This window comes from Bos indicus x Bos taurus, chromosome 6 (assembly GCF_003369695.1).
Source record: "Bos indicus x Bos taurus breed Angus x Brahman F1 hybrid chromosome 6, Bos_hybrid_MaternalHap_v2.0, whole genome shotgun sequence".
Lineage (NCBI taxonomy): Eukaryota > Metazoa > Chordata > Mammalia > Artiodactyla > Bovidae > Bos > Bos indicus x Bos taurus.
Genome location: NC_040081.1, coordinates 94,284,459 through 94,300,830, shown reverse-complemented (window position 1 = coordinate 94,300,830; position 16,372 = coordinate 94,284,459). Strand labels below are relative to the sequence as shown.

General features: G+C 37.7%; 1 protein-coding gene across 1 annotated transcript in view; it reads left to right on the top strand.

Annotated features, from left to right (window-relative positions):
- Nucleotides 1–16,372, top strand: part of ANTXR2 (ANTXR cell adhesion molecule 2) — a 179,153-nt gene that overhangs the window by 22,666 nt on the left and 140,115 nt on the right. Inside the window, exons 4-7 of the mRNA XM_027544859.1 lie at nt 138–219; nt 933–1,040; nt 1,164–1,232; nt 2,601–2,681. Coding sequence (XP_027400660.1) covers nt 138–219; nt 933–1,040; nt 1,164–1,232; nt 2,601–2,681 — 340 coding nt within the window. The remainder of the gene's footprint in view (nt 1–137; nt 220–932; nt 1,041–1,163; nt 1,233–2,600; nt 2,682–16,372) is intronic.

The window sequence follows — 16,372 nt, the reverse complement described above, 5'->3', positions numbered from 1 at the left end:
CAGTATGAGGAGTTGTTTGCCCTCAAAACCTGGGACAAAACTGCCTTAATTGCAAAACTGCCTCATTTTTTGAAAAGTGCTTATTGTGATCTTTCCTCATTTTTCTTTTGTTTAATTTTGTACTGTATTATTTTCAGAGGCAAAATCAGTGAAGGCTTGGACAATTTGAAACATGTTAGTCCCGTAGGAGAGACATACATCCATGAAGGACTAAAGCTAGTAAGTTCTTTTATACTTGTAAGTATGGGAAAGAACGTTTCCTTACTCTGTAATGAAATAAATTATAACTCCCTAGTAAAACTCAAAGATGCCATTACATGCTTACCTTAAAGTTAAAAAAAAAAATTCTTTTAGTTGTTCTAGGGATAAGACTGATAGAAAGAATTTACCATGGTGATAAAAGAAGTTTGGATGACAGTTTGCCTTTTAAGGAATTTTCCATTTTCTCTGCAACTATATTCAGAGAACCACATTTTCTCCGTGGTTATAGTCAGCCAAGGCTAAAAACCTTTGTCATTTACACCCAATAGTAATTATTCTATAATGTGAATATATGTATATTTCAAATTAAAATAGTTAATATAAAATACCCTGTTTTAAAGAAAGAAGAAAGAAAGTGAAGTCGCTCAGTCGTGTCTGACTCTTTGTGACCCATGGTCTGTAGCCTACCAGGCTCCTCTGTCCATGGAATTTTTCAGGAGTGGGTTGCTATTTCCTTCTCCAGGGGATCTTCCCAACCTAGGGATCGAACCCAGGTCTCCCACATCGCAGGCAAACGCTTTACCACCTGAGCCATCAGGCAAGCCCTATGCTGTTTTAAAAGCTAGTCCAAAATAGTTCGATTTTACCAGACTTAAAATACAGCTTGATGGAACATGCTGGTTAAAAGTTAAGATTAACTTGTGAGTTGGACAGTTTTTCTTCATTTTCAGGCAAATGAGCAAATTGAGAAAGCAAGAGACTTAAAAACCTCCAGTATCATAATTGCTCTGACAGATGGTAAATTGGACGGTCTGGTGCCATCATATGCAGAGAAAGAGGTGAGTATTGAACTGAAACTGTCTTTACACCCCAGTGTATTTTGCTGTATGTCTCTGCATGTGTAGCCTGATGTTTGAATAATTTACCTGTCTCCCTCTCTCTGTCTCTCTCTCTCTCAATAGGCAAAGATATCCAGGTCACTTGGGGCTAGAGTTTATTGTGTTGGTGTCCTTGACTTTGAACAAGCTCAAGTAAGTACAGCAGATCTGCAGCCTTGAATCTAAATCACATAATAATCTTAAGGAGAGTTGATCAGATTTTTCAATAATGACTTGCATGCATGCTTCCTTGGTGGCTCAGACAGTAAAGAATCTGCTAGGAATGTGGGAGACCCAGGTTCAATTCCTGGGTTGGGAAGATCCCCTGAAGAAGAAAATGGCTACCCACCCCAGTATTCTTGCCTGGAAAATCCCACGGACAGAAGAGCCTGGCAAGCTCCAGCCCATGGGGTCACGAAGAGTCAGACACGACTGAGCAACTAACACTTCTATGTATGCTAAGTCGTTTCAGTTGGGTCTGATTCTTTGCAGCCCTGTGGACTAAAGTCTGCCAGGCTTCTCTGTCCATGGGATTCTCCAGGCAAGAATACTGGAGTGAGTTTCCATGCCTTACTCCAGGGGATCTTCCTGACCGAAACCCACGTCTCTTATTATGTCTTCTGCGTTGGCAGGTGGGTTCTTTACCACTAGTCCCACCTGAGAAGCACAGTGTTTGTCACTCCTGGGGTCTGACTCTTTGCAACCCCATGGAATATACCCTGTCAGATTCCTCTATCCATGGAATTCTCCAGGCAAGAATATTGAATTGGGTTGCCATTCCATTCTCTAGGGGAAATCTTCCCAACCCAGGGGTCAAACCTGGGTCTCCTGCACTGCAGCAGAATTCTTTGTCATCTGAGCAACCACAGAAACCCACTTAATTGTTAAAGATCTGCTATAAAAATGGCCTCCTGTCTTGAACTCTGTGTTAGTAATGTTTGATTTTGATGGGTTTCATTACCTAATTAAACTGAAGACAAAACCCTATTTTTCTTGAACATTAATAAAATAATATGCATGCTCCTCTTTAATCAGCTGACGAGGTTATCATGACAAGTCTTGTTTAGATGTTTTAGTTTGAAAATTTGATGCTTAGGAGCTTAGAATTTGAGAAGTCTGTTGGAAAAATCTTTAATGATTTTCCTTAAAAAATGTGTTTTTTTTTTCATGAAGTTTACAGGGTTTATGTATTAAATTTTTTTTTCCCACTCACAAAATGTTTTTACATTTAAATGTCTGGTTGAGTGTGAGCGAAGCTTCTGTGTCTCATGACATTTGCAGCTCGTAGAGCTCTGCACTCTTTTGAAATTGTGACTTGAGGCCGGTTGTAAAGGGGCTGTGCCTGATCTCAGTTCTTGTTGTGCTGCATTTAGAGTACACCAGTTACTCCAGTCAATTCCTGACAAGGAATTAATCCTCTGGTGTAATTTTTCAGATGAATGTAACTAACAAGTAAGGAAGGGTATAAAAGGTTGTATGTCTCAACCACCCCCCAGTGAACTTTTCCTCCTTTTCCTAAAGCTCGAAAGAATCGCTGATTCCAAGGAACAAGTGTTTCCCGTCAAAGGTGGATTTCAAGCTCTTAGAGGAATCATTAATTCTGTGAGTATTTCTTTGTGGGTAGGAAAGGCTCATCAATTTTAAATTAAAAGAATTAAAAAAATTTTTTATTTTGTTTGGGGATATAGCTGATTCACAATGTTATGATAGTTTCAGGTGAACAGAGAAGGGACTCAGCCATATGTATACATGTATCCATTCTCTCTCAAACTGCCCTCCCACCCAGGCTGCCACATAACACTGAGCAGAGTTGCTGTGTTATACATAAAGTAGGTCCTCATTGGTTATCCATTTTAAGTATAGCAGTGAATAGATATCAATCCCAACCTCCTTAACCATCCCTTCTCCCCGTTCTTTCCTCTGGCAAAACGTTGTCCCCATAAGTTTCTCTAAATCACAGTCTCTGAATCTGTGAGTCTCTTTCTGTTTTATAAGTTCATTTGTGTGATTTCTTTTTAGATTCTACATATAAGGGGCATCCCTTAGATATATTTTAAACTATAGGGAGTAATCTTGTTATCTTGAAGAGAGAATTTAAGAAGGAAATTTGTTGAGTATTGCACATGCAGGGAAATTCTAGAGATACGGATTTTGTTTGTGAGATTTGGAATTAACTCTTAACAAATTGAGTGCTGTGAGCCTGGGTTTGTGATTTGAAGTTTAAGATTGTCATCACCAGTCTCAGAGTGCCCTTTGAGCATGGAGTTCCTCACTGACTCGCTATCTTGAAAGTTTTATAGGCTTTGAAGAAGTATAAAATAAAAATTTGGATTGGAATGTGTGATTGCTTCCTGCTCCAAATATGGGTATTTCTTAGCTATCAGTCAGGCAACTCGAACCAGCAGCAGAGTATTTGACTGCAGTTGTTGTTCTTTCCATTTTAATGATTAATAGTTTCACTGGAACTCATAATATTTCTGTTTGGAATTCAGTTGAGCTGTCTCTGGTGATTGTTAGAATCCGGGCCATCCTAAGCAGGGGAAGGGGAAGTGGAGTGATGAAATGCAAAGCAAAACTCCTGGGCTTTCACAGCTGAGGTTTATGTTTCATTTTACTGCCTTTTGCTAGAAGCAGTAGGAACAGTTGCTATTAAGTATTTATTATATTTTGGTAAACAACATCCTAAAATGGAAGTGAATAATATATATATATGTTCTCTAAGCCAAAGTTTTTCCTTTAATCTTTGGATGTTTATTGAAGGGAAAAAAAAATCTCAGTTTTTTTCTGACATTTGGTTTTGGTATTTAAAATTTCTTTTTAAAGATCATGTTTTTTTCAGAAACATAGGGTGAAATTAAAAAAAAAAACTTGTTTTTGATAGCGTGTATGCTTTTTTTCCTCATGATAAACAGGGCTTTTCAGGGAAAACATGCAATTTAGTTCTATCACATATAAGAATAGCCAGTGGAAAGGCCAAAACTAAGTGCAGAATGGAACAGAGATATAAGTATTTTAGGAGTTTTACATATGTATTTATTTTCAGGAAAAAATTTCAATGTAAAATTAGTAAATATTTTTAGAGATGGATTCAAGGTACATATTGCACAACTGTAATTTGTTTTAAAATATAGGAAAATGTATTGACAATGCAAAAGGGAGGACAATTTGACCCTGTAAAAAAAGTGTGCTGTGCTGTGGTTAGTTGCTCAGTCATGTCTGATTCTTTGTGACCCCATGGACTGTAGCCCGCCAGTCTCCTCTGCCATGGGAATTCTCCAGGCAAGAATACTGGAGGGGGTTGCCATAACCTCCTCCAGGGGATCTTCCCAACTCAGGGATGGAACCCACATCTACTGCATTACAGGAAGATTCTTCACCGTCTGAGTCACCAGGGGAGCCCAAGAATATTGGAGTGTGTACCTCCACTCCTTTCTCCAGGGGAACTTTCTGACCCAGGATCGAACTGGTGTTCCCTGCATTGCAGGCGGATTCTTTACCAGCTAAGCTACTAGTGAAGCCCGTGAAAAAAAGTGTATTGTATTTTAAATAGAATTTTATTGTACTTGGGAATTTTCAGTTATTTTTATAATTATACTGAAGGAGAGAAGACCTCTGTGGGTTTAGCCCCTTTGGAATTATTTTCTTTCTATCAAAGTATTAATTCAAAATTCTCCTGGTGATTAATTGGCATCTGAAAACTCTCTTTTTGTGGGTTATGACTACAGATTTCTCCTTCAAGAAATTGAGTAGTTGATTATAGGAGGAGATAAAGTTGTTGTTATATTTATTTATTCAGTTTCATTTTTAAAATTTGTATTAAGGAAACTTTTGAATGGGGTTCTCCAGGCAGGAATACTGGAGTCAGTTGCCATGATTATGTTCTTTGCAGTCAAAGATGAGAAGTTCTATATAGTCAGCAAAAACAAACCTGGATCTGACTGTGGCTCAGATCCTGAGCTCCTTATTGAAAAATTCAGGCTTAAATCAAAGAAAGTAGGGAAAACCCTTAGGCCATTCAGATATGACCTAAATCAAATCCCTTATGATTATATAGTGGAAGTGACAGATGGATTCAAGGGATTACATCTGGTAGACAGAATGCCTGAAGAGCTATGGATGGAGGTTCATAACATTGTACAGGAGACTGAGCCAAATCCAAGAGAAAAAAAAAAAAAAACACAAAGAAATGCAAGAAGGCATTGTGGTTGTCTGGGGAGACTTTACAAATTGCTGAGGAAAGAAGAGAAGTGAAAGGCAAAGGAGAAAGGGAAAGATATGCTTAATTGAATACAGAGTTCCAGAGAATAGAAAGGAGAGACAAGAAGCCCTTCTTAAACGAACAATGCAAAGAAATGGAGGAAAACAATAGAATGGGAAAGACTAGAGATGTCTTCAAGAAAATTGGAGATATCAAGGGAACATTTCATATAAGGATAGAAGCAGAAGAGATTAAGAAGAGGTGGCAAGAATATACAGAACTATACAAGAAAGGTCTTCAGGACCCAGAAGGTCTCACTCACCTAGAGCCAGACATCCTGGAGTGTGAAGTCAGGTGGGCTTTAGGAAACATTACTATGAACAAAGCTAGTGGAGGTGATGGAATTCCGACTGAGCTATTTCATGTTCTAAAAGATGATGCTGTTAAAGTGTGGCACTCAATAGGTCAGCAAATTTGGAAAACTCAGCAGTGGCCACAAAACTGGAAAAGATCAGTTTTTCTTCCAATCCCAAAGAAGGACAATGCAAAAGAATGTTCAAATTACCATACAATTGTGCTCATTTCACATGTCATCAAGGCAATGCTCAAAATCCTTCAAGCTAGGCTTCGACAGTTTGTGAACCGAGAACTTCCGGATATAAAAGCTGAGTTTAGAAAAGGCAGAGGAACCAGAGATCAAATTGCCAACATTTGTTGGATCATGAAGAAAGCAAGAGAATTCCAGAAAAACGTCTACTTCTGCTTCATTGAGTACACTGAAGCCTTTGACTGTGTGGATTGCAACAAACTGTGGAAAATTCTTAAAAGAGATGGGAGTACCAGGCAACCTTACCTGTCTTCTGAGAAACCTGTATGTGACTCAAGAAGCAACAGTTAGGAACGGAAATGGAACAATTGACTGGTTCCAAATTGGGAAAGGAGTATGTCAAGGCTGTATATTGTCACCCTGCTTATTTAACTTATATGCAGAGTACATTTTGCTTAATGCTGGGCTGGATGAATCACAAGCTGGAATCCAGATTGCTGAGAGAAATATTAACAACCTCAGATATGCAGATGATACCACTCTAGTGGCAGAAAGTAAAAAGCAATTAAAGAGCCTCTTGATGAGGTTGAAAGAGAAGAGCGAAAAAGTTGGCTTGAAACTCAGCCAAGAGTTTCAGAATACTGAGATTGTGACATCGGGTCCCATTGTATATGCGTGTGCATGCTTGCTAAGTTGCTTCAGTCATGTCCAACTCTTTGTGACCCTATGGAGTGTAGCCTGCCAGGCTCCTCTGTCCATGGGATTCTCCAGGCAAGAACACTGGAGTGGGCTGCCATTTCCTTCTCCAGGAGATCTTCCCGACCCAGGGATTGAACCTGTGTTTCTTAGGTCTTCTGCATTGACAGTCGGGTTCTTTTACCACTAGGACCACCTGGGAAGCCCCCTGGTCCCATTACTTCATGGCAAATAGAAGGGGAAAAAGTGGAAGCAATGACAGGTTTTCTTTTCTTGGATTCCAAAATCACAATAGACAATGACTGCTGCCATGAAATTAAAAGATGCTTTCTCCTTGCAAGGAAAGATGTGACAGACCTAGACAGAATATTAAAAAGCAGACTTCAATTTGCTGACAAAGGTGCATATAGTTAAAGCTCTGGTTTTTCCAGTAATCATGTATGGATGTGAGAGTTGGACCATGAAGAAGGCTGAGCACTGAAGAATTGATGCTTTCAAATTGTGGTGCTAGACAAGACTCTTGAGAGTCTGTTGGACTGCAAGAAGATCAAACCACTCAGTTCTAAAGGAAATCAACCCTGAATATTCATTGGAAATACTGATGCTGAAGCTGAAGCTCCAGTACTTTGGCCACCTGATGGGAAGAGCCAGCTTATTGGAAAATACCAAAAATACTGAGAAAGATCGAAGGCAAAAGAACAGGATGGCAGAAGATGAGATGGTTAGATAGCATCACCAACTCCGTGGACATGAATTTGAGCAAAATCTGGAAAACAATGGAAGACAGAGGAGCCTGGTGTGTTACAGTCCATCGGGTTGCAGAGTCAGATGTGACTTAGTGACTGAACAACAACAAAGTTATGTCGAAAGACTTAGCTTGAAGTTAGAAAAATTTGGGTTATTTTAGCCACCAATCATGAACGAAGCCACTTGTGTTTCATCTGGAGGGAGCTGATGGATATAGTTATCATCTCATTGTAGTTAAACTTCAGCTCTTTTGTCACCAAAGGAGGAGTAAGTGATCCTCAGGGAAGTCAGCATCTGGGGAAACCTTGGTGGTGACTTGGCAGAGGAGGCACGTAGACAGAGCATTGCAATCAAAGTTGCTCATACTAATGGTTGAGATTTTTATCATCATGATGGTAACTTGGGATTTATGCCTGTTTTGTAGAAACTTAAAGCAATTAAAGTACTTTCTGTCTCTTCAAGGCAGAGACTGCACCACCTCTGATATTATACAAAAGCTGTATATTGGCCTCAAATTTGAATTATCCTTTATATTTAGAATACCATCTTATCTTTAAAAATTGTATATGGTATTTAAAACAAATATAATGTATCTATTTCAGGGTACAGAACAGAGAGAAGAGAATTTCTGTCTGTTCTTTATGGTTTACCAAACTAACAGATTACACTCTACTGTGGAATGTTTTACACAAAGCGGAGCAGGAGACATGAAAGATGTGGGTTTGATCCCTGGGTAGGGAAGATCCCTTAGGGGAGGAAATGGCAACCCACTCCAGTATTCTTGCCTAGAGAATTCCATGGACAGAGGAGCCTGGTGGGCTACAGTCCATGGGGTCTCAAGGAGTCAGACATGACTGAGCCACCAACACTAATTAAATGGAAGAAATCAGAAAATTTAAATTGTTTAAATGTTTGGTGCACTGAAGGCAGAATATTCGCTAAATGGATTGATAATTTATTTTTCCTGTAGAATTTATTTAAATCCATCTGGACTTATTAATTGTCAGTATATTAATTTCCATGAAGTTAATCTTTATGTGAGAAAAATTGATAACATGAATTTCTTGTTTACTTTTCCTCCTTTCCCTGCCCACCAAAATCCAATGACTTAATTGGCCTGGTTCCCTTATTATATAAGATATCACCTTTTGTTAATGTATAGTTTGTTTATAATTGACTTCTTAATCAGCAAGGATAGGAGTTTAATTTTGGAGCCTTCATTATAGTTTTTTTTTCATTTGTCTACAATTTTTAATGTTAATTTATATACAGTGTAAAGAAACAATTGCATGAAATAAACTACACAAAACTTACGCATTCAGTGAGTTCTGACAAAGGCATGTACTTGTGTTCAAAAGCCCGATCAAGATATAGAACATTACTTTCATCCTAGAAAGTTCCTTCATGGTTCCTCTTAGTCAGTCTTTGCCCTCTCCACCCCCGAGGCAGCTGCTGTTCTATTTTTTTCCAGCAGAGTTTAGTTAAGCCTGTTGTAGAACTTCATATAAATGAAATCATATAGTATATACTCATCTATATAAGGCTCCTTTCACTTAGCAGAGTATTTCTGAGATTCATCTGCCCATTATGTACACTTGGAGTTTATTACTTTTTATTCCATTGTATGACTGTAGCACAGCTTGCTAAATTGTTCTCCTATAGATAGACACCTAAACTGTTTCTGTTTGGGGGTATTGTGAATCAAGCTGCTGATAACATTCATGTAGAATTCTTTTTGTGGGCACATATTTTCATTTTTCTCAGGCAAATACCTAGGAGTGAAGTTTCTGGCCTGCCTATAGGATAGCCATATGTTTAGTTGTGTAATGTGCACATAAAAAGAATTTTTTTAAGCAGCATTAGTCATCAAGGAGGCGTAGTTTAAAATCACAAGAAGATACCACTACATTCCCACCAAAATGGATAAAGTTTAAAAGACTGACAACACAAATGTTGGTGAGGATGTAGAACAACAGGAAGTTTCATGTATTATTGGAGCGACTCCAACAATTTAATCACTCTGGAAAAAGTTCTAACAGTTTTCATTATAGTTTTTATAAAAAGAAGAAACACAGTAGTAGTTATAACTTTTATAACCTTGAAAACAAGGAACTGTAAAAGGCCTTTGTTATGAACATATTAACAAATAACAAATTTTCTAAAATTTGATTCAGAAAATCATTTTAATGTTCTATTTTAATTTGGAGGGAAATGCATCATCAAAATTTTTGGATTTCTATCCAGGGAAATGATACGTAACTTTTTTTTTTTTTTTTTTTTTGCATAACATTTTTTATACCATTGGTTTAACCTCCACTCTTAATTAACATATATGAAGGTTTAGAATTCATTACCTCCAGGTGGTACTAGTGAAAAATTTTTTGTTGTTTTCACCCTTCTTCTCCTAAATCTAATGTATTCTTTATGTTAGGGCATCGTGTTAAGCTTGGAAGAGGGGACACAAACTTAAATAAGACAAATTCTCTGTCCTAAAGGGGCTGGAGAGTGACAATTCAGGTTTTTGGATTATGGTGGCGCCCTCCAAGAATTATAAAGTATGAGAATTTGGAAAAGGGAAATTTCAGTGAGTCACCCTGTATGATAAAAGTAATTCTATAATGCAATTTGTGGTAAAATGCCAATATGATTAAAATTGACAGAAGGGTGAAATAAGTTGGGTTATGTAAAGTCATGGGAGGCTCTTTATGGTGGGATCTGAACTGCACTGACAATTGGAATAGATTAATTAATTAATAGAATTAATTAGAACCTCAGAAACAACTTAGGCTGAGTGGCTGAAGCACAGGAGGGTTTGGCCTGGATTATGGAGTGATGTCAGGGATAAACATTGATAGGTAGGCTGGATCCAGATTATGGAGATCATCCAATGTTTGGCTGGTGAATTGGCACTTTTTGCATAAATAATTGAGGAACCATGGAAAGTTCATTTAGAGCCTGAAATTTATAAGAAAGCAGTGGAAATTCAGGTAGGATATTCCTATGGTAATATATGGGATGATTTGGAAGATGAAAAGCTGTATTATAAGTCTCTTGCAGTAATGCTTGTGAGACACGGTGTAAGGAAACCCAGTATAGAGAAGACAAAATGAGACTGGAAACAGAACCTGAGTGCGAGTTCCAGCTCTGCCGGTGTCTAGCCATGTGACCTTCTGTGTGTCCTATAATGTAATCTTTATAATGTCCTACAATGTAATCTTTCTCTTTACTCAAATGAGGATAATGACGTCTACGTCATTCGGTTGTTTTGTGAATTACATGAGATAATGATTAAGAATGATCTAACTCAGAAGGGCTGGATTTTATAGCATGTGATAGGAAGCTAGGAATGGCAAGAAGCTAGGACCATGTGGGATGGAGTTATTGATCCTTCTGTAGGGCAGTCCACTTAGAGAGATTGTCAGTGTTCTAAGTGATCAATGCCTTTAGATCTAAAGAGGAGTGGTATTAGATGTGCAAGGATCACATCTAGCAAAGGGTCAAAACAACAAGGACTTCAAGATGGTATAGCTTCCCAAAGTCAAGATCTGACTGTGCCGTAGTTCTGAATTCTCAGGATTCAGGTCTAGGGTTTCCCAGGTGGCACTAGTGGCAAAGAACCTGCCTGCCAGTGCAGGAATTGCAAGAAATGTGGGTTTGATCCCTGGGTCAGGAAGATCCCCTGGCGTAGGAAATGGCACCCCATTCCAGTATTCTTGGCTTCCCAGGTGGCGCTTCCCAGTGGTAAAGAACTCACCTGTCAGTGCAGGAGAGACAAGAGACTTGGATTTGATCCCTGGGTAGGGAAAATCTGCTGGAGGAGGGCATGGAAACCCACTCCAGTATTCATGCCTGGAGAATCCCTTGGACTGAGGAGCCTGGCAGGCTATAGTGCATAGGGTTGCAGAGGGTCAGACATGACTGAAGCAACTCAGCACAGCCAGTATTCTTGCCTGGGAAATCCTGTGGACAGAGGAGCCTAGCAAGCTAAACAAAGAATCAGACATGACTCAGTGAGCACAGGTCTAGGACCCAGGGAACAGCTGAAAAAGTAGATTAAGAATTCCCATGACAAAAGCTATGTAGAACCTCAAGATTCTCCATTCTTGTTGGGGAACTCATGGTGCTATTTAGTGATTCAGAGTAGAAACCTTACTTGGTTAAGGGGGAACCACACCCCAGGGGAGCACAGGTCCTTAGGGCTTATTTCAGGCACTAGGATTGTAGGTCTTTCCCAATAAAACTAGGTCAAGGATGTCAAGGGAAGTGCCTGATAGATTCACGGCCTGGTCAGAACTATGTCAGGAACAAGGTGGGGCTGAACCACTAGGTATAAAACTGTTGGCTCTTTCTGAGCCAGGCTCTGAAGACTCCAATGAATGTTACCTGGCAATTAGTTGCTGCTGTTAAAACTGTGATGGCAGTGAAACTAGAAATAAAATGGTAAACGTGGGAAGCTTTAAAAAATTAATAGAACCTGGGAGCTCACTGGATATAGGATGAAAAGGACAGAGGGGGAGTCAAATACAACTTCCACTCCTGATAATGTGGCCGAGCGTCTAGAAGCATTGAAAGTGAAAATTGTTTTCGCAGAAGGGCCAGAGTGTTAGAGGACAGAGTGAAATTGGGCCTGGGAAGAAATCCCAGTGGGGAATGTCACTGAGGGAAGTGGAAATCCAGAGAAATGTTCAAGCCAGAAAACTGTAGACTTGAGTCGTTCTCCAGCCTCTTGATCTATCTACTCTCCCACTGCCCACAGACACAAGGATTTTATTCTGTTTTTCACTTTAGGTTAACTTTAAAATCTTAGAATGTTACATATTTATTTTTGGCTTATTGGAAAGGCAATTATAGGACTTTTATTTGAAGATGAAAGTTTATTCAAACTAGGATAGGTCAGACTAGCCTGTGAATACCACGTACTTTCCAATGCAGTGTTTCATTATGCAGTGCTGGGGAAGAGAACATTGAAAATAGAACAAAACCATGATTAGTGAATAATAGGGGAAGAATAAAAAGCAAAATAATCTGTGCAAAACCTCCCTCCCCCCTTTTTTTTTCTCTAAAAACAAGGCCATGAGATGTCTTTTTATTTGCAGTTGGTTCCACAAATTTTTTTGATACAGTACCTCAGAAAGTATTAAGCAGAAGAGATGAATCAGTTGTGGAGCTGGCTTTATAAATAACACCTGATCCAGAAGAATTAAGAACACTACATCCTAGGTGATGGCAGCAAATGCTGAAGTTCCTAAGTACATAATGGGAAAATAAGAGAGCCTAAACAGGAAGAACATGGTCACTCAGACGTGTAGAAAATTTAAATGAAACTGTAATAGATTGTTTATAAAGGGAAAAAAGTGCAATATACATTTCAAAAGGTAACTTCATTCCTAGTGCTGGGAATATAAGCTTCATTTGACCTTTGGAGCCAAGTTGTTTTTCTCAGCCATATCTGTTGTTGTTATTGTTATTTTTAAAAAGTATCTAAGAAAGCTGTCTGAACTATGTTTGAATGGAATGAGAAGACATTGCAAAATCATTTTCTCTACAGGAAAATCGAAGCGGATGCCTAATAGACTACCCGATAAGACTTTAGCTTAAATACTTTTGGCAGGTTCCGCTACAGATGTTGACTGCTTAATTGTGGAATCTCTATTTGTAAAATCATGGCCGGATGAAAAACCTAAAGTCTGAGCTAACTATGAAGATATATTCATAGGAAAACAACCTGAACTGGTACAACTTATGCAAAATTGGAAGTCAGTTTCTAGGACTCCCTTTAAAAAGGGACAGGCTGTAATGTGAGGCCCACTGTATGCCAGATTCTCCTGGGCTTCAGTTTATCCAAGAATCGTTAGTATTAAATGTAGATGAGGTGTCTCTTTTCATAACATCCTTCACATTAATGATAGAAATGTTGGGACTGTATTTCCCTCTGCCTCCTTTTTTTTGTCTAGTACCTAATACAGTATTGGGTAAGTAGACACTGCCCAATTCCCATTTATCAGTGAATGAATAAATAAAATCTATGCTCCTTGAAAATATTTTTATAATATAGTTATGGTGTATTTAAGCATCAGAAAAATCAACTCATCTTTTTTTTTTAACCAGAGAATATTTTGAATTGTCTTTTGATTCTGCATTATTTCATCCTTTTGTTTATATTCTGCTGTATTAAGACTTTTGGTTACAAGTGACGAAAACCAAGTGTATAGTAGCTTAAGGGAAAGGAAAAGAAAGTTATTGGCTTATCTAAATAACTGGTGGTCCAGAGGAGGAAATTACCCCAGGTGCTGTTGGATCCAGGGTACCAATCCACTCCTAAGGTCTTCTCCCTTTCTAAGTTTTGCCTATGATTCTGTTTGTCTCTGGAGAAGGCAGTGGCAACCCACTCCAGTACTCTTGCCTAGAAAATCCCATGGACAGAGGGGCCTGGTAGGCTGCAGTCCATGGGGTCGCTAAGGGTCGGATTGAGCGACTTCACTTTCACTTTTTATTTTCATGCATTGGAGAAAGGAATGGCAGCCCGCTCCAGTGTTCTTGCCTGGAGAATCCCAGGGATGGGGGAGCCTAGTGGGCTGCCATCTATGAGGTCGCACAGAGTCAGACATGAGTGAAGCGACTTAGCAGCAGCAGCATCTGTTTGCCTCATTCACTCCTTGCTTTGTTGATCATCAGAGGAAAGTTAATTGCCAAAGGTTTCAGCTTCCATGGGCCTCAATTAGCAAGCCCATTGTCTCAGCATCAGTTTATTCTATCCCAGTTAAGGACTCTGATTGACTCAGCTGGGTCAAGTGCTCATTCTTATAACAGATAACATAGTCAACAGACATATTTGGACCAGCCTGAATAACATGCTCACTCCCATGGTGGAAGGTTGGGAACAAGGTGCGCAAAGAGAAGGTATCATGATTGACAGCCTCACCGGAACCACATGGAATAAAGAACAATTTTCCCAGTAGAAAGGCAACACTGTTTATAGATATGTAAGGATGAAAAAATGTTAAGGATAGGGAAGAAAAATCAATAGCTATGACAGTCCACTATATTAAAATATATTTAAAATATCTTTCACATATTCTAATAAGGTACTTCATTTCTTCCTAATTCCAATTAACTAAAAAATACCAATAGAAAGTTCACTTTAAAATACTCATTTAATTTACTGAAATTTTATAATCTTGACATCTTTTGTCCAATGGTCTATTTGTATTTGCATGATAATTTTACTTAATATTATTATTTCCTTTTTCATTATTTGGTGGGGATTGTAGTATAAGGAAATAAAATCCATTTTTGATAAATGATTACAACTGTGATATTTTGTGAGAAAACTTCAGTGGTAGTATTAGGTTGCATTGCCAAAGTTAAGTGTCAAATGTTTATTTCTTAACATTAATCTTTTGGGCTGCAAAACAAGATAAACTTTTAGAGGCTCACTTGTTTGTGAAAGTAAATTCGGTTAAGTAGGACATTGAAAAGGGGGATAAAATGGTAAGATTTATGATTAAATGTACCATCAGTGTAAATCCCATAATTTTAATGCACTTTTAATGTAAAGTCTGTTATTCATCCATTAAGAAAGCATTAAATGATTATTCTGAGTTTGTGCTGAACAAAAGAAAAAGAAGGAGAGACATATAAATTTTTGTTTTGTATCACAATCCAGTTTGGGGCATATTTTTATGTTATAGTGAGAAAGGAAGACCTGCTAATATGATTTGTTATGAAAATTACAATTATAACAGGAGGAAGAACTTTAAATGTCATTTCAGTGTTTTGTTTCACAATTTGTGATATGGGCATAATTTTACTAACATTATACTCAGAACCGCTCATCTGTTATGTTTGGAGCAGAGAAGAGTAGAAGGCAATGATTGTAACTTACATTCTTCCCTAGATTTATTAGAGTAGAAGTTTGTTTAGAATTTATCACTTGTGCTTATATTACCCAAAGGGAGAAAGAATCCATATTTAGAAATGGGTCATGCTGTATTGAGCAACTGGCATTTTGAAGCTCCAAGCATTAAAAAAAAACAAACACAACCAAACATGTGACTACAAGTTATAATTGTTTTCATTGAATCATTACCTCTTAAAGAAAAATATATTTGGTAGGATGTTTTACAGCTAGAGAGAAAATAAAAATTGTATCTAAATATTAAAAGGTAAAAAGCAAACAAGAAAAGATTGTGAGAAACATCTTTCCATTTGTTTTAGTTGCTTATTTTGTGTACATGTGTAGCTAATTACTAAAGCTTTATTTTTTGGGGAACTCTTTTTGGGAACTAATATTCTTCACTGATTTTTCCTTATGAGATTTAAACTTGGACTCCTTCATATTTGGGATGAACTCCTGCTGTGCTTAAAGACTCTCAGTGAGTCAGAAAAAAACAGATTATATTTTTCAGACCTTTTTATTATCCTTACTGATATTTTCTGGCATGCTGTATGTCATGCAAATTAACAGTTTCTATTTGTTAAGGGTACACTGAGGGTACTTGTAAATTATCTATAATGTTCTGTTGTATGTGATGTTATTTACTCAAAGTCAGTATTAGAAAATTATTGCTAGAATAAATATTTTGAATTTTGAATAACGTTGAAAATGTTCGAGATGTTTGGGTAGCATATTGAATTTAAGGGTGAAGAAATAATCCAGTTTGGGGGAAAATTTTTTTTATTTAGAACTGACCTTTAAAAAGGAAGTCACAGAGGAAACCATTCAATGGGATTTAATCTCATTTTTCTCTTCCACATATCCTATCTAAAAATTAACCCTCTTTTTAAAAGAAGGTGCGTATCTTAAATTTCTTTCTTTTTTGTGTTTGGCTCAATGCCTTATTAGTGCCATTGGTTACCACAATTTAAACTATACAAATAAGTTTTCCTTTCCTTGTATGTGACCAAAGATGTGATTTGAAAAGCTCTTTAATTTTAAATATGTTTAACTGTCCATTGTTACACACCCTGTTTATTTGTCTTATAGTCAAGATGCTTGTTTTTTACTAGAAAGTTTTGCATTTACTCAGTTAATTCAATAAATATTAACTGAGCAGCTGCTGTTTATAACATTGTGCTGTATACTTTTTATATTAGACTGGTTTT